Here is a 22613-nt window from a genome sequence, read left to right as displayed (position 1 = left end):
GAAACGGGGTCTGATGAGCCCCCTCCCTTCCCTTCCCTAAACACATTCCCTTCTTTGGTGGGCTGCTCCCCCTCCTAACAGGGAAAACACAAAAGGAAAACTTATGTAAGCTTCTGCCTCTCTCTTTTACCCACATAGTCCTGAAATGTTGAACTTTAGACACATCTGAGCACTGAGGAGTGTCTGTGGGCTAGTGCAAAGCTGTTTTTCTCAATGACTTCAACTACAGCTGTTGGGATGTGTCATTTACATCAAGAGGACTGCCACTTAGGACTACTAGAAGATAATTCTCTGCCTAAAATTCAAGAAATCAAGACTCAAGCTAAGCGAGAACCCATCTGCTCTTCACATTTATCCAGCCCATTTTTGGCTTATTAGTCTGTTTTTTTTTTTTCTCGGAACAAGGGCGTTGCAGGGTTTTCTTTCAACTTAAAAGCCTCATGGCTCAAAGTCCCTCAGAGTCACATCCTGCAATTGTCTCTGGAGTGTAGGTGGACAGGGAGAGACAGTAGGAGCTTTTGAGTCAATCTCAGCAGAAGTTTAGCAGAGGGCAACAGCCGTCTGGTTGTCTTGTCATCTAAGAGCAACTGAAGCCATCAGTGTGGACCATGTGTGCTGCAGCGCTGGAGGAGTACTGTGGGTCCACTTTCTGGGTGAGTTCAACAACCACAGTTAATGTAGCTGAAGGGTGACACTAGGAGTCGGGGGAAATTACTTCATCATGGCCTTCAGTTGACCTCACTTGACATTTGCTTTAGACTCTTAAAATGAAAAACAAAGCAAAAAAACGCTTGACACAAACAGGATTAAAAACTTGTGTATGGAGACTGTAATACAGTCAGGCCCAGTCAATATAAACTTTGTTTTTTCCGTGTCACGTCTGAGACACGACACTACAATCATTTCCTCATTGACACAGACTCAAGTACAGGTTTGTATGTATGTATGTATAATTGCGTCAATCTTCAGCAACATGTGATAGACAAATGTCAAGGACAAACTGCCATCGTTATGGTTTTTTACAGAAGAAAAAACAATGTAGCTAAGAAATCTGAGGATGTTCAAAGATGAAGCAAATGTTTTAGACAGTAGGCTGCTTTTATGTGAACTCATTCCATGTTTTCAACCTCTGTACACAGTGAACAGTGAACATGTGACTGTCCGTTGATGGCTCTTAAGTAAGACATGACTCATCATGTCCAACAACTGCAACTGCAGCACATGTTTATGAGCTATAACTCTGTATCCCTGTGGTTGTAAAAAATAAATTAATAAATAAATATAATTTGATAGCTAGTCATTTCAGCAAACATAGTGAAAAATTATGTATATGTTTTCCGGTGTCAGCTTCTCAAATGAGAGGATTTCCTGTTTTTCTTCTTCATATATCATATTAAACTGAATACCTTTGGCTTTTGGACTTTTGTTCAGATAAAACACATTTGAATACACCACCTTGATCTAGTGATACGTGTTCTTTTCACTTCTTTTCATATTTCATAGACTAAACTGGAAATTGACTAATTTAAAAAATAACCATAAGCTGCAGCCGTACACATTTGGCTTTCCTCATGAGAGGAAGTGAGCAGGGATTTAGGATTTAATCACATATGAGTCAATGTTGATTAAATTTGTTACCAGGGAGATGTAGGGTGTCCTTGTGGTGTAATATAGAGCAAGCTTTGGAAGTACACGGATGGGAGTGTGTTTGTGTTGCCTGTCTTGGAGATTAGGGGGGCTGCATGAATTTGTAAAGTTTTTTTTATCATTAGGTGAGAGATTATCCTTGTGTGATGTGTGTGTTTGTGTGTGCACTTCAGAATGCTTCATATCTAAATAGAGAAGACCCAGATCTCCCAGTATGTGTTGAGCAGACGGTGCTGGTCTGGATCCCTCTGGGGTTCCTGTGGCTCTGTGCCCCATGGCACCTGGTGTCTCTCTGCAGAAGGACGCAAGTGAACACAAAACACCTGTCCAAACTCTACATCTGCAAACAGGTAATGCACACAGCAAGAAACAGAAACAAATAAACACAGTGTTCTGGGCATAATATGATGCTGAGAGGGAAGAAGCGGGAACTGATTTTAATTACAGTTACACCAGCAACAAAAGGCCTGTGATTAAGAGATCTTGGTACAAGAGGTCAAAGACACAGTTATTTCATTTCCTTTCTCAGTTGGCTAATCCCCTCCAGTCATGTTTTTAGATATATAATACAGTGCATTCAGAAAATATTCAGACTCCTTCATTTTTTTTTACACTGTGTTATGTTGCAGCTTTATGGTAAAATTGTTTCAATTCATTTTTTCCCCTCATCAACCTACAGTCAGTGCTCCACATTCAGACCCTTTGACATGACACTTTAGTGTCAGGTTATCTCAGGTGCCTCCTTTTTCTCTTGATCATCTCTGACATGTTTCTACACCTTGTTTGGAAGCTACCTGTGGTAAATCAGAGCAAAACCAAGCTATGAGGTCTAAGGAAGTGTCTGCAGAGAGACAGGATTGTGTCGAAGCACATATCTGGGGAAGGCTTGAAAAGCACTTCTGCTGCATCGAAGGCGCCCATGAGCACAGTGGCCTCTGGAAGTTTGGAACAACCTCTCTGGGAAGCTTTGGGACGAGAGCTGGTATCCCAGCCAAACTGAGCTATCTGGGGAGGAGGACTCAGGATAGGATAAGTATCATGGTAGCTCTCCACCAATCTGAGCTTTTTGGCAGAGTGGCCAGATGGAAGCCTCTCATCAGTGAACAACACATGAAAGCTGCTTAGAATTTGGGGAAAAAAAAGGACCTAAAAGACACTCAGACAGTGAGAAACAACATTCTCTGCTCCAAGATGCAACTGGCTGCAATTCTAAGTGCCATCTCTGGAAGAAACCAGCCACTGCTCATCATCAGCCCAGTGCCATCCCAACGGTAAAGCATGGTGGTGGAAGCATCAACCTGTGGGGGGCATTTTTCAGCAGCAGGGACAGGTAGACTGGTCAGACAGAGATATCTTTGATGAAAGCTTAGTGGAGACCATTCAGGACCTCAGACTGGGCCAAAGGTTTACCTTCCATCATGATACTTCAGTGGCCCAGCCAGAGCCCTGACTTAAACCCAATCAGCAATTCTGTAGAGACCTGAAAATGGCTGTCGTTTGATGATTCCCATCCAACTTGACAGTGATTAAGAGCATCTGCAGAGAAGATTGGCAGAAAATCCCAAAATCCAAGTGTGTAAAGTGTGATCGCTGCCAATGGTACTTTAACTAAGTACTGAGCAAATGGTCTGAATATTTATTTCGATGTGATATTTCAGTTTCTCATTTTTAATACATTTGCAGAAATGTCTAAAATTCTGTTTTTGCTTGGTCATAATGAGATGGTGAGTGTAGACTGATGAGGGAAAATATGAATTAAAATTATTTTAGCACAAGGCTACAACACAACAAAAAATTAAGGGGTCTCAATACGTTCCTAATGTACTGTATATGTGGTATATGTGGCCGCTGTATAATCATATTTTGCTTGGAATAATGTCTTCTATAGTTTTTCCACAAAAAAGTTCAATTACGTGTTTAGAAAGTCTTAAAATTATATTTCCTGATTCTCACTCACAATAATATCCAGAATCTATGAAAGTGCAAACATTTTATTTCTACAAGTTAAAACTAATAGTGTCTCCTACACCTGCACTTGAGATTTCAACTTTTCCATAAAACGCTTTTATAAGTTAATTACAGAGGTTAAAAACTGTGCTTGTGTGTAGGTGTTTTAAAATGAGATTCGAGGTTAGTACAGAGAAACTTTCCCTTTTCAACAGACGAATGTGAAAACAGCCCTCTAGTGTCAAATCCTCCATGTCACTTGTTTGCCAGTCTTACCTGTCTCTCCTCCCTTCAGCTTGTGGTGTCTCTGTTGTTGCTGACGGCCATAGCGGCCCTGGCAGTCACATTAGGAGAGGATTATGGTCCAAACAAAGACACATCAACAACAATGAAACATCCGGGTGTCTACTATGCAAACCCTGTCCTGTATGCTGTCACATGGGTAAATATAACAAGTTTTACAGTTCTTTATCTGCTATTGATGCTCAAGACAGAAAGATTACATTTTTTTCATGTTCTGACATCTCTTCTTTGTTAGATCGTTCTGCTGTTATGCCAGGAAGGAGTGAGACGAAGAGAAACAGCAGTAGACTCTGCCACTCTCTTCGTCTTCTGGTTGCTCCTTGTTTTGTGCGACATCTTCCCTTTCCAGACCCACTTACGAGAAGCCCTAAGACTGGTATGAGCAAAAATGTTAGGTCGTTGAAAGCTAGCAGAAAACTGGTGTCATTACTCAGACAAAATGCAGTCATGTGGTTTCACCCCACCGTTCACTGTTTCACCTCCCTCACCATTAAACACCTTTCTTTCACCCATCAGGGAGAGATCAGTGATGTCCCTCGTTTCTGCCTTTTCTACATTTCATTTGGGCTGGAACTGATTGCACTTATTCTCTCTGCTGTGGCTGATATTCCTCCAGAAGCCAAGGAGCTTGTAAAAAAGGTACCTAGGCACACAGATGGAGGCATTTTTTTGAGACACTGAAATTCATAATAATGTAACAAATATAATACACAGAAGCTTCACTGCCTCAGCCTACTGTTAACATAATCCATCTATATGCTGTTTGTTCTTTTTATTGTTTCTATCCACAGAATCCCGAAGCAGGTGCAGCATTTTTAAGCAGAATCACATTCAATTGGTTCAACAGGTAAATTAAAAGTTGCTACAGTAAGAATCCGAGCAAACACCCACACTTGTAGGCCATAACTGCCAACATGTCCTTGTCTCTCCAGTATGGTGGTGAAAGGCTACAAGCAGCCCCTGGTACAGGAGGACATGTGGGAGCTGAATGAGGCAGACAGTACTGCTTACATTAACGAGCGCTTCCAGCATTTCATGCAGTCAGAGCTGGGCACAGCTCGGGTCCGCTTCCAAGCCAAGTTGAAGAAGAAAAGGGATAAAAACAGAGACAAAGCCCAGGAGGTGGCCTACCAAAATGGACTCTCCAACGGACTGGGAAAAGGCATCAGTCAGGATGTGTTGATGATGGTGAGAGAAATACACTGAGCACACCCATGCAGTACATTCTTTTCCAATCCAATTGGGCTGTTGTTTTTAATAGTGCCATTGATTCTCTGTCAGGTGTCCCAGTTTTATTGTTGTTGGATAGAGCCTATCAAAGTGTGCTCAAATTATTTTTTTCTTTAGGAGGAAAAGGGAAAGAAAGCAGATGAAAAGAAGGAGAAAAAGGACAAAAAGAAGGAAGAAGAGAACTATCCCAATTCATGGCTGATTACCACCATTTACAAGACCTTTAAAGGGATTCTGATTGAATCTGCCGCGTTCAAACTTCTCCAGGACCTGTTGGCTTTTGTCAGTCCTCAGCTCCTAAAGTGAGTCTGCTTTTTTTTATAAAATCCCCTCATCATGGTCAGGACATTGTCATTGATTTTCTGTATTTATCTTGTAAACAGTTCATCTACATTGCAGATTAAAATTATTGTTTGTAATTTTAAATAATTTTATGGTTCCTTTAAAAACAAACTAGATGATAAACCTTGAACATGCCTAGTCAGTTTGCTTGAGTGTCAACAAAGTTATTTTTCCTGTTTACCTCTGGCTGCTCCTTCACTTTGTCCACACTCTCTGCAATCATTAACTCAGGGTCAGTACACTCAGTATGACATACACGTTGTTGGGGCAGAGCAGAGAGGGACTCAGCGAACTGAGGACAGGAACTGATCATTTTTTTCTCACCTTGACAAAAATTAATTAAATCCATGATGGGCAATTAAAAACAAGGATAAAAATTAGAAGGCAGAGATGTCGTCTTTTTCATTCCACAAACTATTTTTGCTTGTAGTCTTCACCCCCACCTGATGCTGACTCAAGTGGCGTTACCTGAGGTAACTTCTCAGGCTTTGTACAGCTCCCTCTGAAGCCACAAAAAACCTTACACAACTGGTTTCACATGTGCAGTAGTACTCCCCAAAACCTCCAAAGAGACTGATGTATAAAACCAGTTGAGTTCAAGGCTTAAAAACTATAGAAATACAACACTATGGGCTCATAAATGATCCAACCCTTGAGCTTAACTATTCACTACTTAATGGTTAGACATCAACTGATAACACCAATGCTTCACAGGGAGAGTTGAAATGGTGTGAAAAGAGGAAGTGAATAGAAAGCAAAATGAAAGAAAAGATCATTTAAAGATAATGACTGAGAGTTAAATAACTGCATTTAGATGCTGGACATGTCGTAGTATGCAATGTCATAAATACATTTTTTCTTTTCCTAGGTTGATGGTCTCCTTCACCCAGGATAAATCCAGATATATCTGGGAAGGGTATGTGTACGCAGTTCTTCTGCTAGCGGTGGCCCTTCTGCAGTCTCTGTTCCTGCAGCAGTACTTCCAGCGCTGCTTTGTGCTGGGGATGAAGGTTCGCACTGCCATCATGGCAGCTGTGTACAAAAAGGTAAAAACAGGGATGACAGCACAATGACATTTTGTTACTTCACCTCAGACAGTGTTAAAAAAAGAAAATAAATTACAGTGCCAGTTCCCTTTGTAAGAAATAAATTGCCACTTGTAGTTTTCAACACCCACCCAAGAGACTCGTCAGTTGTATGAGTGAATAATCACTTTCCTCAACATGTGATGACCACATAATTGTCACTGAAAAAAGGAACATTTTCTGCCAAGGGCTTCTTGCCTCAGTCAATCTTGCTTCCTACTAGAGCCATTTCCTGAGCTATTCAGTGTCTCATATACACAATCAAAGAATTTGATTTTCTTGTTGGGACCTGAATCAATCGCTCTGCTTCCAAGAGTCTGCTGCTACTGTGTTCATTGACAAGAGACTGAATTATTAGAAAAATAATTTGTTTTTCTGTTGGCACTGTATCTTTTATTATTTTAAATAACTGCAGCTCCCACCAAATTGTCTTCCTCTTGTTTCCTTTCCTTCTCCATCTCTCCCTGCTGCCAAGGCATTGGTGGTGTCTAATGACACTCGTAAAGAGTCAACAGTTGGGGAAACAGTAAACTTGATGTCAGCTGACGCCCAGCGCTTCAACGATGTGACCAACTTCATCCACCTGCTTTGGTCCTGCCCTCTGCAGATCATCCTGGCCATTTTTTTCTTGTGGCTGGAGTTAGGACCCTCTGTGTTGGCGGGACTGGCAGTCATGGTGTTAATGGTTCCGATCAATGGACTATTGGCCTCCAAGGCCAGAAACTTCCAGGTCAGCACAACTGCACACACATACAGGGTAGTTCTTACAGCTTAATAAAATAGTGTACTGTGTATTACAGCAATAATATTCCACAATTTTTATTTAAAATACTTGCACTGCATGTAAATACCAGTTTACATGCAGTGGTTAAATTGTTTTCACACTACAATCACCTTCCTATAAAAAAGTAAAAGCTCTGCAGAAAAATGGAATGTTGTGATGTGTAGTTTTACTGAGCCACAAGGCCTTAAGTTAGGCTGTAAGTTATTTATTTTGTATTTCCAGTAGATCTTTGTTAACACTTATACTTGGTAACAATTTTCACTTGGCCCTTTATTGTGAGCTCTTGAACAGTTTCCATTAGAAAATGCTTAAATGTTCTCTAAACTACACTTAATAATCTATCTTGTGATATGTTCAGAACATTTGTGCAGCTCTCCCACTGAATGCATTCTTAGGTCCACAGTTCTTTAGCGTCTGCATAGCATAAAGTGAGCATACAGTGCAAGTGCTAAAACTAATTTCTCAGCAGATAGAATTTGTATTATAATAATATAATTCAGTGGCATAAGAATATCCTTGCTTTTTATATTCTCAGTGTTTTATATTTATATCAAAGACGTTTGCAAAGAAATATGAGAAGCTTTGAGAAACCTTGATTTGAAAATGTGCTGCTTTTTGACTGATTTAAAGCCTCTCTTACTGTCTACATTTAGTATTGGATGTTTTTGTTATTTTTCTGTATTATCTGTTGAACGTAAGGCTAACAGTAAACTATATTTCCCTGCTGATTTGCATTATCTTTTTTTCAGATAGAGAACATGAAATTCAAAGACAAGAGACTGAAAATCATGAATGAAATACTCAATGGGATGAAGGTGAGTGCCCTTATTCAGTTAATTCAAAGAGTTAATAGCCCCAATCAATGGTAATTGGTGTAAGATTGCCACCCTCTGTTCCTTTTTTTGACTAAAAATATTTCAGGCAGAATCGAGGAGGTAGGAGCCTGTAAGTGAAGGCTTCTTCAGATGAAAGGCTTTTATTCTTGAGGAAAAAGCTGAAATGTTAGTCTGCAGTGCCTTCTATTATACTGCATCCACCACCTGTGGTTTACTGGCATTGACTACATAAGCTATGAATGCTGTTCCTCTGTTCCCCCCCCTCACCCTTCCTTTTCCGTGTCCTCCACAATGCCTTCTGCTCCCTTGTCCCCCTCTTCGTTGTTCACCTCCCACCAGATTTTGAAGCTGTATGCATGGGAACCATCCTTCCAGGCGCAGGTGGAAAGCATTAGGGGGCAAGAACTGAATGTCATGAGGAAGTTTGCTTACCTGACGTCTGTCTCTACCTTCATCTTCAGCTGCGCTCCAGCTTTGGTAAGTCCTGTGAAAGAGCATCACAAAAAAGAAGAGAAGCGGCAGGTTAAGGATGGTCTTTGTGTTTTTCCCACTGTTTTTTTTTCTCAGGTTTCTTTGGCCACATTTGCAGTGTTCGTAGGAGTGAGCACAGAAAATGTGTTGACTGCCGAGAAAGCTTTCACTTCCATCTCGCTTTTCAACATCCTCCGTTTTCCTCTGGCCATGCTTCCCATGCTCATTGCTGCCATGGTTCAAGTAAGAGAACAGCAACTCACGATGCACACATATACCAAACCTTTACCAAAAGCCCACTAACCTGTTCTTTGTGACTTAAGACAACGGTGTCTAGGAGGCGCCTGGAGAAGTTTCTGGGAGGTGAAGACCTCGAATGTGACATTGTGCAACATGACCCCAGTTTCAGTATGTTCACCATCAACACTCACTCACACGCTGAGCAGCAAAGCTTATTTACCAATTTGTTGGTACATGTGCAGCTCATCTGTCTTCTCTGTGTATCTGTCTTTATCTGTTAGACTCTGCTGTCAGCGTATGTGATGCTTCCTTTGCTTGGGAAAGAGAAGCTGAGCCTCTGCTGAAAGAGTACGTCTGTTGTGTCTAACACAAAATACCACGTTTGGATATGGCAACAAAACGTGTTTGTCTTTTACTGTTTTTTTTTTTTTTACAATATTGAGCATATTTACTCTGTGTGTGTTTTTCAGCGTGTCCTTAGACATTAGGCCAGGTCGGCTGGTAGCAGTAGTCGGAGCTGTGGGCTCAGGAAAGTCTTCTCTCATGTCAGCCCTCCTGGGAGAGATGCACAGTAGTAAAGGCTTTATCAACATTCAGGTGATGCCTTATTTCTTATCTGTCTAAAAATAAAAGCGTGGTTAGCCAAGGACATGTAATGTGCACACAATACAAAGAAAATCAGGCATGGTCTCGATAGATTTATTGGATTCATTTGGCAATAATTCTGGCAACAGTCAAGACAAAACATCGATGGAGTGGCACAGCTGACATATTCCAAGAGCTCTTCATAATATAAATCACGCTAAGTTACTGAGAAATCATCTTTTCAAGACCATTTTGAAGAAGCTCTCTGATGTGATCAATAATGGACCTGAAGGAAGATAATTCCATTCCACTGTAGGAGCAGAACGAAGTATTTTACCCATCACAGTAGGACTGTGTTTCAGTCCTGCGCTAGAAATGTTTTTATTCCAAATAAACACAGCAGTTATATTCACAATAGACACAGCTACATACAGTGTAAAAGCCTAAAGCACAATGATGCTCTTTTGGCCTGTGACTAACTGCATCACAAAAGAAAGCTCAATATAATGTACCTGTTCTTCACAGAAGTACACTACAAAGTCTCTACGCTGCTTGCTCGCTCCAAGAACAAGTCAAGACATATTGAACAAGGAATACCTTGAACATTTTTTTACTCCTTGAATAAAGCCAATAGTGAGGGCTGCTGCAGCATTGTGAGCTCTTCAAACTGTCCTTTAAAATGCAGTCAAAGACGTCTTTCTAAGCTTTTCCACTGAAAGTGTGTTTATCTTTTTTTTCTCTCTCTCTCTCTCTCTCAGCTGGTGTGGGCATAGTTTGAAAGAAAAACCTTTATAAATACTTCCTTTTTCCATTGCAGATGTGGTGAGAAGAAAATTTGAGCCTAACTCTTAATGTCTTTCTCTTCAGGGTTCCCTCGCATTTGTGCCACAGCAAGCCTGGATCCAAAATGCCACTCTGAGGGATAATATCCTGTTTGGCTCTCCCCATGAGGAAAGGAGATACCAGGAGGTGATACAAGCTTGTGCTCTGGCCCCTGACCTGGAGCTGCTGGCTGGTGGAGACCTTACTGAGATTGGAGAGAAGGTAAGAATAGTTGATTCAAGGCTTTACAGTTTCAAGGACTTGGTTATGATATGATGTAGTTTTATTGATTTCTATATATAAAATTATTGTGATATTGATTATTGGTCAAAACACACTTCACTACCTCTGCTTTGGCATCTTTTAGCCCTTTTAGTCTGAATGAGGTGTACTTCACATTGCATTGTTTTTACTATTGCATTGGATTTTCATTGCAACTTGCACAATGGAGAGCATTTTTCTCAAGGTTGTGTTATGGTTGCAAAATAATAATAATAAACTTTACTGTCTTTATTGAAAGCACATCATTGTAAATCTCAGTACATACAATTATAAATAATACAACAGGCACAATACAGACAATGATAAGAAACACTGCTCCAGTGTGAATGGTGTTCAGCACAGTTATTGCATTTTGTATGAAAGACTGAAAATAAATCTTTTTCTGTTGCTGCAGTGGCTCTATAGCCTTCCGTACTATAGTCTTTGTAAGGGCAGATTTATGAATTATTTAAAAAGGGGATGAACAAGATCAGACACAATTTGCCTGGCTTTTTGTTTTACCTGTGTTTTAGATATGGATAAATATTTACCGTATAATACTATATAATTAATGAATAATATCAATTACACTGATTGATTACATCAGTGAAATGTATTATCCTAAAATAAAGACCATATGCACGGCTTACTGTAGCTCCTTGCATTTAAAAGAAGCTCTTTAAAGCTAATAATTTCTTGGGCTGTTTCTCTCCTCTCTTCTACTCCCCTCAGGGCATCAACCTCTCAGGGGGCCAGAAGCAACGTGTTAGCTTGGCCAGAGCAGCTTACAGTCAGGCTGATATTTATCTATTAGATGACCCCTTGTCTGCAGTGGACTCTCACGTAGGAAAGCATCTCTTTGATGAAGTGATTGGACCCAATGGCCTACTCAAAGATAAGGTTTGTACTGAACCCGCATTAGAGCTCAGATACATGTTAAATAGTCCACTTCAAAATAACTACATTTAACTATGGTAGTAAGTAATTTATAATAAAGTCAGTATATTTATTTATATATATATTTATTTCCCAAAGTGAATTATGGTTTCACAGCTGAGTACCAGTGTATCTGTGCATCTTATCTGTGCAGACTCGTATCCTGGTGACTCATGGAGTCAGCTTTCTGCCTTACGTTGATGAAATAGTGGTCTTGCTGGATGGAGTGGTCTCTGAGGTCGGATCCTACAACAGCCTCCGTGCCAGCAGAGGAGCGTTTTCTGAGTTTCTCAATACATATGCTAGTGAGCAAAGTAATCAGACATATTCCGAGTCAGGTAATTGCACCTTTTTTCTCACTGCATTATGGACATAAGTTACTGCACTTTAGTGGCACTCTCAAAAACTGTGACTGCATGTACTACTGTGTTGTTATGAGTTATATAGAGGGTGGCATTTTTTAGATGCATTGTAAAGACATTTCTGGCCTTTCTTTGTGTTTGTGTAAATACTTTATATTGATAACATTCACCCAGTTACCTCAAACACTGTAAAATTAGTGCACTGTTTCTACAGTAGAAATATGTAGAAATATGTATAATGTGTGGCCATATTTATTCAGTATGTATAATGTGTGGACATATTTATTCAGATCGTTGCCAGGATACTGCTGATTTTGAACTCATCCCTGAAAGAGAGGACACTCAACCTGATTCTCCTTTGGAGGACACGGTTTCTGTTACACTGAAAAGAGAAAACAGTATCCGCCGCAGCCAGCGCAACGGCAGGTTAGGAGAAACAGTGTGTCACCACTATTATTACAAGAGCTCATGTCTTATAGTTTCCTGCACTGCATATAAGAACAATATCTTGTTCTCCCAGAAAGCATCCTTTAATCAAGTTTTTTATTTCTATCGCTCTCTCCGTTTTCTAGTGTCAGACTAAGAAAAAATGGTTCTGTAAGAAAAACAGAGGATGTTGCTGAATCAAAGAAGGGCCAGAGGCTAATAGAGAAAGAAGCAATGGAAACCGGACAGGTAATATAAGTTCTTGGTATGTTTAAATACCTTTTTTTCCACAGTACAAATGGCACAAAAACTCGAAAATTAGAACCTAAGAATTAGTTTCCTTAGATGTTTATGCTCTTTGATATCCAGGTGAAGTTCTCAGTGTACCTGCAGTACCTTCGAGCCATGGGCTGGGGATATACCGTCATGGTCTTCCTGGTCTACTTCATCCAGAACATTGCTTTCATCGGTCAGAACCTGTGGCTGAGTGAGTGGACCAATGATGCAGTGGAGTACCAAAACATGACATACCCTGCCTGGCAGAGGGATACCAGGGTGGGAGTGTTCGGAGCTCTGGGAGTGGCTCAAGGTAACTGAACAGTTAAACTCATTCTTTTTTTTTATTTTGCTAATATGTTCAGATTTGTGTCAGTAAAGCTAAAGTGATTTTCTTTCTCCTAGTGATGGTAAAAACTATCTCTCTCCTTATTTATTTAATATTATCAATTAGATTAGATTAATTAGATTATCATTTGTGTTATTTTTTTTTATAATATTTTATGTGCAGCCTGCACATTTAATTTCTACATGTCTAACATGCTGTATTAAAGAAATAGCCTGACATTTTAGGAAATAAGTTTAAATTACTTTCTTTGCTGTAGCTAGAGCCAAGAGATTATTATCTTAGCTTATGCTGTGTTCATGTCATGTGGGCTGGATGGTAGAGATGAGAAAAATGTTTACAATCTGTGAGCGTTCACATCACCTGACAGCTCAGGATGGTTGTATGAGGTTGCTTTGTATTGATGACTGATGAGTATTACACTGCATCCAGTCTATCTGAGTTTAATGACCCAAAGCCAGAGACTTTTGCTGACTTTTAGCATCCAGGCATTTGATTTTTAGGCAATTCCATATTGTTAAACACTAAGTCTGATTTAGCAGAGCTTTCTAAGAATTATTTACAGCATGGAAGTTCCTGTACACCTTGTCATTTTTATAGTTGTGTTTGTGAACAAATTAAACAAAATTTAAGAAGTTAATTAGTAAACTTTACAGTTGCTAGGAGGCGTGCTTTTGAACTTTGGACAGACCCAGGTTGCTCATAGTCTGTATATTGTACTAAGATAAAAAAAAAAAAAAGAAAAGAAAAAAATGCAGAACTGAGAGTCCTGTTGTATTGCAGAGGATTTTATAATGATTAAAACAGTGAACAGGGCAAAAACAGGAAAGTCTACGTGATAGCACTAAATCACAGGGAACATCAGCTTGAACTGAGGAAGCTGCTGTCATGTTAGTTAATATCTCTCAAACTGTTGACAGCTACTTTTGTGATTTTTGAGGTTTGTCACTAGTGGCAAACTTCTCTGCTTGTTCTGATTTCCCCAAAGATTCTAGGTTTATCTTGAAGTCATGACTAAACCATCGTTGCTGTCAGGCATAATAATGATATGGTGCCACTGCTTCTGTTTCATTGTGATATGGCACCAACTGCTGTGCCAGACTGTAAGATTTTCATTCCAGCTGCTTTGTATTTCAAATTCAGCACAAACAATAGACTTATGCAAGCATTTTCCAAGACACTGTCTACAGTAGACTAAATCCATTTGTTATTTCAGGGACTTTGCTGAAGGGAGTTGATTTATTTTTAAATATTATGAGCTCTCTTCATTTTACGACCACAGCTCCTGGGCCTGTAATGTACATGTCGGTGAATCATACCACAGGACAGGCTGATACTGCAGGACTTGGCTCACATGATCCATGTGAGCCAAGCCTCACATGGATATCATTGCAGATTTTTCTGATTAGCTGATCTTTGCCACGGTGTGGGGATGTCTGTATTGTATTAATTAATATTTGTAACCGCACCTTACTCTAATGGTACAGAAGCTGGCTACTGTAGTGAACTTAAGGAGGATGTGTCTGATAATTTACTTTGTTTTGTCAAAGATCAACCTTTTATTACCTAAATACACAGCACAGGTCAAAACTAGTGGAGTTTTAAGTACAAACATTGAGTAACATCCAACAACTGACCCAGATCTGGTCCAAGAAGAACTATACTACCACTAATACTAATAATAACAGATACATAAGATGTGAAAAAATGGTGGTTTACATTCGAGGACAATATTGCAAAACACTGAAAAAAGAAACAGCAGCTATATTCAAGGTCCAGCAAGTGTTGTTTCCTGAATAAGAAAGCCTTAAGTTTGCCTCCATCCATTCTTTATTATGAAGGAATACAAACCATCACTGGCTAACACTCAGTGATCCTCAGTTCAATTACTTTCTGTCATCCGTCAGCTCTCGTGATTGAGCACCTGTAGTGTGATACTTAAAGAGATTTGTCAGTTACAGAAAGTTGGATTGCTACACTTATTGCTTGAAATGGAAGTGCAGTACACCAGCCATGTTTGCTCAAAGGATATTTTTTTTTAGAGGTTTCAAGACATTGGCAAAAGCTTTGCTTGAGGAACCTTTCATCTGCCTGTTGTTATGAAGTTTCAGTTTATGAGTAAATGTTGACCAGCTTCTCCTCAAACATGAAACTTCCCCCACTTAGAGAACTGTCTGTAGTTTTTGAAGTCCTCTCCAAAGTGCTGTGTAGGTTTATTCAAAAGATTGCTCTTCAGTGAGAAGTACCTCTTTTGGATTTTAGTGATGGAGTCACAATTGCAAATCAGCAGCAAAAGCATGAGTGAAACATCCGATAAGATGATGTGTGCATCACTTCAGAATTCTCCCTGAGTTAATGTGGTGTTCCGTTTTAGCAACTGTAGCTGATTGGCAAACAGGTAGTGCGAGCAGAGTAAAGAGCACTTAAGGCCTCAGTGTGGGGCCCAGTGTTCTTTTCAGTGAAAGATGAAGAACAACATTGTCACAGCCTGCCTGAAAGTAATAAAGCTCTGGATATATTATAGCACTTTTCTGACCATTAATGGATGTACCATGCTTATATCATGCTTTTTATAATGGTAAAAGGCAGTTTTCTCTACACGATTAATGCGTTATGAAGCTCCGATCAGGTCTGGTTTACTTTTAACACTGTTATTGTGTACCGTCTTGCTTACCTTTTTTGTTTTCCTAAGTTAAGTTGTCCTTTTTTCTTGCAAGCAAAAATGTGTCTTTATGATTCTACAAATTTAAGGTTATCTCCATTTAACTCCTCAGCTTGAAGACATGTGAACAACAGTGGCAACAATTTTTTTTATCTGCCTCATTCATGATTTTGTGCAAAATTGATTTCATTGTGTGTGAAAGTGTAAGTACACATTTTTGAAACTCTCTCCTTTTGTGGCAGGTGTCTTTGTGTTCCTTGGTACACTGCTCTTAGCCAATGCTTCGGTCTCTGCATCCCGTATCCTGCACTCTAAGCTACTTCACAACGTACTGCGAGTTCCCATGGTATTCTTTGATACCACACCTATTGGAAGAGTGGTCAACCGCTTTGCAAAGGTAGGATCTATCATTTACTTTTTCAAATTTTTTCTCATTTTGTTCTTCCTTTATTCTTGCTTTTTGAAGTTTTGATACTCACATGATCTGGAAACTATAATTTGAAGAGGGTAGCTGGACTAAGTTTGCATAAAGTTATCTCACCTCGATGCCAGGATATTTCAAAACAATCTGCTGGACCGTGGCAATTTCAATACTCAAACAAAATTGCTTCATCAGTTCTGCCTGCAACATTTATTACCATGGAGATTCCATGGTTCCTGAACAGGAAAAGCATTTTTGAAGCCCTCTAAGCTATGCATTCTCTGTGGTGCCTGTTAAACAATCAGTCAGGCTTAATGGGTATAACACCTTTGGTTCAGGTTCATGCAATTCAAAATGCTTCACAGAGGCCTCATAAGGCGATAATAAAGCAGAACAAATGTGAACCAAAAACCAATTTGAAAACTAATACATGTGCCAAAAAAAAAGAAATGCAGTAGTAGCGTGTAGTTTAATAGGTTAAACTAAAATAAAAACTACTCAGAACAGATAAAAAACAAATAAAATACATGGGTCTTGGAGCATAAAAACTAAAAGGTGCCTTACTAAAAGTTTTTGTCCTGCACCTTGGAGCAAATAAAAGACCTGTGACACATGACCTGAGAGGTCATTCTAGTTCAGTCACCAGAACCATGTCAGACAAGTTGGCTGGTGCAAGACAATGAAGTGCTTTAAAAACACCAAAAAAGACCTCTCATCTCCCAGGTGCCCCTGAGGAACTATGGCATTTCAACAGATGCTGAGGAAAAACAAAGGAATTAATTGAGACTGGGTTGTTTTAATCTGTTCTGGCTCGCTTGAAAACTCTGTAATAAGTTACTTTTGATAAAGGCTAATTTTCCAAACATTGGTCCTAAAGGACATTTTCACAGTAGACGAAGCCATTCCTCAGTCCTTCCGCTCCTGGCTCCTGTGTCTGCTGGGCGTACTGGGGACACTGTTTGTGATCTGTCTGGCCACTCCTTTCTTCACCATCATCATCATTCCTCTGGCTCTGGTCTACTTCTTTGTACAGGTAAGCTGAACACAGTAGATCAAGAAAATGCCTTGAAAACTAACAGAATGCAATGCAAACAATGAATAATAAAGAGAGAAAGTCTTGTTCCTCTTCTGAAGACGATTCCGTTGTTTTGCCCTCTCTCTACACCTAGCGCTTCTACGTAGCCTCTTCAAGACAGCTGCGCCGGCTGGAGTCTGTGTCTCGCTCTCCTATATACTCTCACTTTGGTGAGACAGTGTCAGGTCTGTCAGTGATAAGAGCCTACGGCCATCAAGAAAGGTTTCTTCAACACAACGAAAAGACTATTGATGAAAACCTCAAGAGTGTCTACCCGTGGATAGTGTCAAACAGGTCAGATATTGAACACAGAGTGCACCTGCAAACACAAACCATTAACAAATCCTAGTACATTCATTTTCTAATGGGTTTTTCAGTCTGTTGGTAAATGATGATACCCTTACCCTTTTTTTTTTTATTTTACAGATGGCTGGCCATTCGTCTGGAATTCCTGGGAAACCTGGTGGTGTTTTTCGCTGCTCTGTTTGCTGTTATTTCCAGAAATTCACTGGACAGCGGCTTGGTTGGCCTGTCCATATCCTATGCCCTTAATGTCAGTTGATATATCATGATACTTTCATACCACACACATTGCAAATTTAATGACAATGATTCTGGTGATGATAATAAGGTATAATAATGCTAACAATGTAAATAGAGTCTTCTCTTCTACTGGGGCTTTGCAGGTAACACAGACCCTCAACTGGCTGGTGAGAATGACCTCAGAGCTGGAGACCAATATTGTTGCCGTGGAGAGAGTGAACGAATACGCCGAGATAGAGAACGAGGTATGTTGTACTGAGAGATTTTCTCTACATTCACAAATCACTCTGGGAACATGATCCCATTAGCACATGTTGCACAGACCACATAATTGTATCACATTCCCACCATTTTCTTGAACAGGACTTGCATTTTAATTGCTGACATTTAGTTGCTGAGGTTTAAGAGCTGGGCAGTGGCACATTATTTTTCCTTTGAATCCTTGTAATTTGTTTTTTATAAGCATGATGACCTTTTAAATTTTCTACTTTTGACAGAGGTGTATTAGGACTTTTAAAAAGTGCCTTCAGATGTCATCACCATTTGGTTAATTCATGCTCTTCCTTGCCTTTAAATTTATTCATATTATCTTCTCATACAAGAAGGCACTTTCATAGTTTAGATCAGCAATAGACAGGCGTATCATAGCTCCCCTAAACAACTATTCCATCATTGCACATCTGTTCTGTGTGTCCTTTTCTACAGGCTAAGTGGGTAACTGACAGCCGGCCTCCGAAGAACTGGCCCGAGGATGGAAGGCTACAATTTGAAAACTACAAGGTCCGTTACAGACCTGAATTGGCTCTGGTGCTGCATGGAATCACCTGTGATGTCGCCAGCTCAGAGAAGGTATGTGTTTGTGTGTGTGTGTGTGTATGTTTGTGTGTCTCTGTCTCTGTGTCAGATAAATATATCTTAAAGACAATGTAAATATAGTAATTATATCAACAAAAGTGCATTACCATGACCTGGATGACTGAGGATCTTCACAGACATCGACAAAGGTTGTGTAACCAAACAAATAGGTTCATCATTAGAATTAGGTGTAAAACAATTGTAAACACTGGCGATTTTGTAACATTGACATCAGTTTTAGCACCAACAAACTAAAAAGGGCAGTTTACATTGCAGCTTATGATGGTGACCCTACTTGTCAAAAGAAAATTGCATACACCTGAATTTCTCCATTTGGTCTCTTTCATCTCTGAAAGGCAATACTGATATTTTGTTTACTCTGGCCTGGTCTCAGCTGCTTTTCTTAGCAGCATGCTTAAGTGACCTGTTTATTTTACCTTGGATTTTCTGTTGATGAATAATGAATCTCTCATCAGTAAGGGTTTTACTGTGTCTGCAGTATGCACACAGGCTTCTACACAAGGCACGCACATAAAACAACATACAAAGATACAAGAAATAGCTTTTTATGTAATGGAGGCATCTGCAATAAAGCAGAGATGATTATAAACCTTATACTGTTTAAATGTAATCACCCAAAGGGCTTTTGTCTTGTACCTTTGTTTCTTTCACTCACCGGTGTCACTTGGACAGATGGATATGCTGTATAGGACAGTCTGCAACTTATAGGTGGACACACTCTAAACAAATTCTGCTGCTGCTTCTGTAAACATGATTTAATGTAATTACCAGGTGTTTTCATTCCTGGTTTAGAAGCTTTCACAAACTCAGTATATGCTACCTCAAGACTACAAAACCACTCAGTTATCCACGTGAAAAAGCTTCAGATTATTACTCTAAATTTATGTTTCTGAGAATACGAACACACACTGTTTACATCCAGAAACAGATGGTGGGTGACTATAGTCATTATGTCACATTATGTACTGTTTTTTGTGTGCACTCTCTCACTGCATCCAGATTGGTATAGTGGGCCGCACAGGAGCTGGGAAATCAAGCTTAACCAACTGCCTGTTCAGAATTATTGAAGCTGCTGAAGGTCGCATCCTCATTGATGATATAGATATCTCCACAATAGGCCTGCATGACTTGAGAAACAGCCTCACCATCATACCACAGGTATACATACACAAACACACAAAGAAAAATAACTCAACCCACACACAGTATTCAGCCTTAAACAGTACAGTGACCTATCCAATCATGTGGGCGCAGGACCCAGTGTTATTCTCCGGGACACTGAGGATGAACCTGGATCCATTTGACAAATTCAGTGATGAGGATATCTGGAGAGTACTGGAGCTCTCCCATCTGAAGGACTATGTATCAGGGCTGCAGGAAGGATTGCAACATGAAGTCGCAGAGGGGGGAGAGAATCTCAGGTGGGCCATAAAAATAAATGTTACTCTTCCACATTATAAAGCATTAAAGATACAGCTAATGAGATTATTTTAAAATTTATTTTTTCTTCTGAGTGTGAACCAGTTTACTTTAGGTTAAGTCATAAAAATACACAAACATACAGTCAACACAGGTAAATGCCACAGAACATATTTGATACCCAGTTGTTATTTTAAATTTAACTTTGTAACCTGCAAACATCTAATAATGAGTAAATGTGGCACACCCATCCTAAATACATTGTAAAAATGTAAAACATCCTGTCCCCTCAGTTGTCTTCCACTATATTAAGCATTTACTGTTTCTGTAGTTATCCTTTGCCCCACAATTACATGAATCATTTCAATCATTTTAAATCTAATCTAATCTAATCAAGTTTAGTAATTAAGAGAAGTTGGACTCTGCTTCACTGCTCCTTACAAGATATTTTGATGTTGTTCTATCTGCAACACTTGAGACAGAGCACAGTTGTGCTCTTGTTGGTAAAATTTTCAATAATGTATCTGTCAAATGAACTGCCAAGTGCAAATCCCAGCTGATCACACATACCAACATTTAAACCATAATTAAAACCATAATTAGTGCCTGACAGTGTAGTGACCTCCAGCATTCTTAGATAATTGCCTCGCCATTAAACTTGTGGTGAATGTTTTGCACAGTCTAAGTCTAATGGAGTGTCAACACACACCACCCACACGGCTCAGGTGTTTGAGCCACTGTGTGCTAGAATCTCCTACATCAGGACAAAACTCTTCAGTTTATTTTAAGCAAGAACAAATAGGTGTGTATTTGTGGCATATTTCCATCTCAGTTCTCCAAAAACACCTGAGAAATCAACACATGTCACTCTCTTCCCAGTGTTGGTCAGAGGCAGCTGCTGTGTCTGGCTCGAGCACTGCTGAGAAAGTCTCGTATCTTAATCCTGGATGAGGCCACAGCAGCTGTTGACCTGGAGACAGACAACCTGATTCAGAATACCATCCGCAAGGAGTTTTCACACTGCACTGTGCTCACCATTGCCCATCGCCTGCACAGCATCATGGACAGCTCCAGGTGAGTTAGTGTCCCTTAAAGTGTTTTAAAGAGGTGTCCCGGTGCTCATTTCAGTTCTCCTGCTCTGTTACACTCCCCTTAAATGACAAATTTCTATTAGAGAAAAACTGCAATAAACAACACACACACAGTGTAAATTGACAAAACAATCTAAACTGAAGTTCTATTTATTTGAGCATTTTAGCATTCTAGGATCTTTTTGGACATCTTTGCTTAAATGGTGAGCAAAAACTGGTAATTCTTGATTTTGAAAACAACAGTTGACAAAACAATTTCAACTCAAGGTCCACTTGGCCACTTGTTACAGAGCTTCATCAGCTTTTTGAGCTTTTTGCTCAGTCACATAGAAGTTTTTAGACACAAACCTTCTATTATTACTTTTAAGGGATAGAATAATAAAGAAATCTTTGTTGTTGCATAGATTATTTCCATCTTTGTTTCTTTTTTTCCATTCCTTAGTCTTCTCTTTCAGTCCCAAACAATGGGCTGGTCTGATTCTGTATCAGATTTCATAGGCCAGGTGTTCTAGCCATTAGGATTCATCCTCTATTGTGACAGAAGCCTGATGGACACAGCTGTGAGGTCCAAGTCAGCCCCTGTATGCACATCTGTAAAGAGAATGAGACATGAAAAGATCTGCAAGACTTCAAAGTCTCCAATGGCTTGGCCTGGGTGTGCAAGCAGCGCAATAGGATGGACTAGAGAAGAGCTGAGATGTGGTTTAAAAGTAGGATTCATGAATTCATTCATTGTATTCTTTAGATTTTGTAAATAGGGTTTTCATATTTGAGAATTGGGTATCCATTTGAAATACACTTAAAAAGTGTTTCTGTGTCAAACAGACTGCTATAGATGCAGACAGTACTTCTGTACTCCAGCACTTTAGTATTTGCATTATCCCTTTATTTTCATTGGAGGTCACCAGAATAGTGCACTCAAAAAAACTGACCCATCCATCCCTTTTTCCAACAAAGCTTCTATGCGCCTACTTTTTTTTTCAGGGTTACATCAAAAAACATTCACACCTAAATCTGACGATAATTCCTTCCTTTAAATACTCTCTCACCTTTCCTCTCATCTTGTTTATTTGTACCTTGAACTGTTTTTATGTTCAAATGGATGGCACAAATATATACGAATCCATCTCCCTCACATTGGATCAGGAAGTTCATCTCTGTTGGATCCTCTTCTGCCAGCCAGTAATAACATGTACACTGCTCTGTGGGTTATTATTTCTACATGTGCTCCTCCTCCACAGGGTAATGGTGCTTGATGCTGGAAAAATAGTGGAATTTGATTCTCCGAGCAACCTGCTTCAAAAACAAGGCCATTTCTATGCTATGGCGAAAGACGCTGGAATAACACAAGAAGATAACACAGCTCTCTAATTTTGCACTTTTCTTCTTTTCTTTTTGTTTTTAGAATGATTAAATTCCACAAATAGCTTTTGTTGTTGTATTTAAAAAGCTGGATTTAGTTTTGATTTATGAAATATTGTAACATTTGTATTTATAGGAAACAATATAAGAAAAATCAGTTTCTGTATGTAAATCATTTTTATATGTGAACAATAAATATTCTTTCTAAAATTATGCTTCATTGTTTTTAATTAAAAAAAACACCTTGGTTGTTTTAATCCTCTCT

At 39.5% G+C, this 22613-nt stretch overlaps 1 protein-coding gene across 1 annotated transcript; it reads left to right on the top strand.

Annotated features, from left to right (window-relative positions):
* The first annotated feature begins 130 nt into the window (after window positions 1–130).
* On the top strand, window positions 131–22413 carry abcc2 (ATP-binding cassette, sub-family C (CFTR/MRP), member 2). Its single transcript, XM_041049341.1, has 32 exons — window positions 131–653; window positions 1821–1997; window positions 3890–4036; window positions 4133–4273; window positions 4414–4536; window positions 4689–4744; window positions 4830–5085; window positions 5245–5429; window positions 6338–6515; window positions 7030–7284; window positions 8088–8153; window positions 8514–8651; window positions 8742–8888; window positions 8969–9053; window positions 9167–9233; window positions 9356–9482; window positions 10338–10514; window positions 11286–11453; window positions 11644–11827; window positions 12142–12277; window positions 12424–12526; window positions 12647–12866; window positions 15804–15958; window positions 16860–17015; window positions 17152–17351; window positions 17484–17610; window positions 17744–17845; window positions 18306–18449; window positions 19476–19634; window positions 19731–19897; window positions 20775–20969; window positions 22228–22413. Exons 1-32 carry the CDS (start codon window positions 609–611, stop codon window positions 22355–22357), a joined length of 4716 nt encoding a protein of 1571 aa, XP_040905275.1. The 5' UTR covers window positions 131–608; the 3' UTR covers window positions 22358–22413.
* The last annotated feature ends 200 nt before the right edge of the window (window positions 22414–22613 follow it).

Source organism: Toxotes jaculatrix, chromosome 11 (assembly GCF_017976425.1).
Source record: "Toxotes jaculatrix isolate fToxJac2 chromosome 11, fToxJac2.pri, whole genome shotgun sequence".
Lineage (NCBI taxonomy): Eukaryota > Metazoa > Chordata > Actinopteri > Toxotidae > Toxotes > Toxotes jaculatrix.
Note: the sequence above shows the minus strand (reverse complement) of the source record. Positions and strands in the feature narration are given on the sequence as shown.

What these genes read in the sequence shown, in the direction of transcription:
- abcc2 (XM_041049341.1), top strand. Translation starts at nt 609, where the DNA reads ATGTGTGCTGCAGCGCTGGAGGAGTACTGTGGGTCCACTTTCTGG. An exon ending in GCTGAGCCTCTGCTGAAAGA is followed by an intron (nt 9,234 to 9,355) that starts GTACGTCTGTTG and finishes TGTGTTTTTCAG; the next exon opens with CGTGTCCTTAGACATTAGGC. An exon ending in ATGGCCTACTCAAAGATAAG is followed by an intron (nt 11,454 to 11,643) that starts GTTTGTACTGAA and finishes TTATCTGTGCAG; the next exon opens with ACTCGTATCCTGGTGACTCA.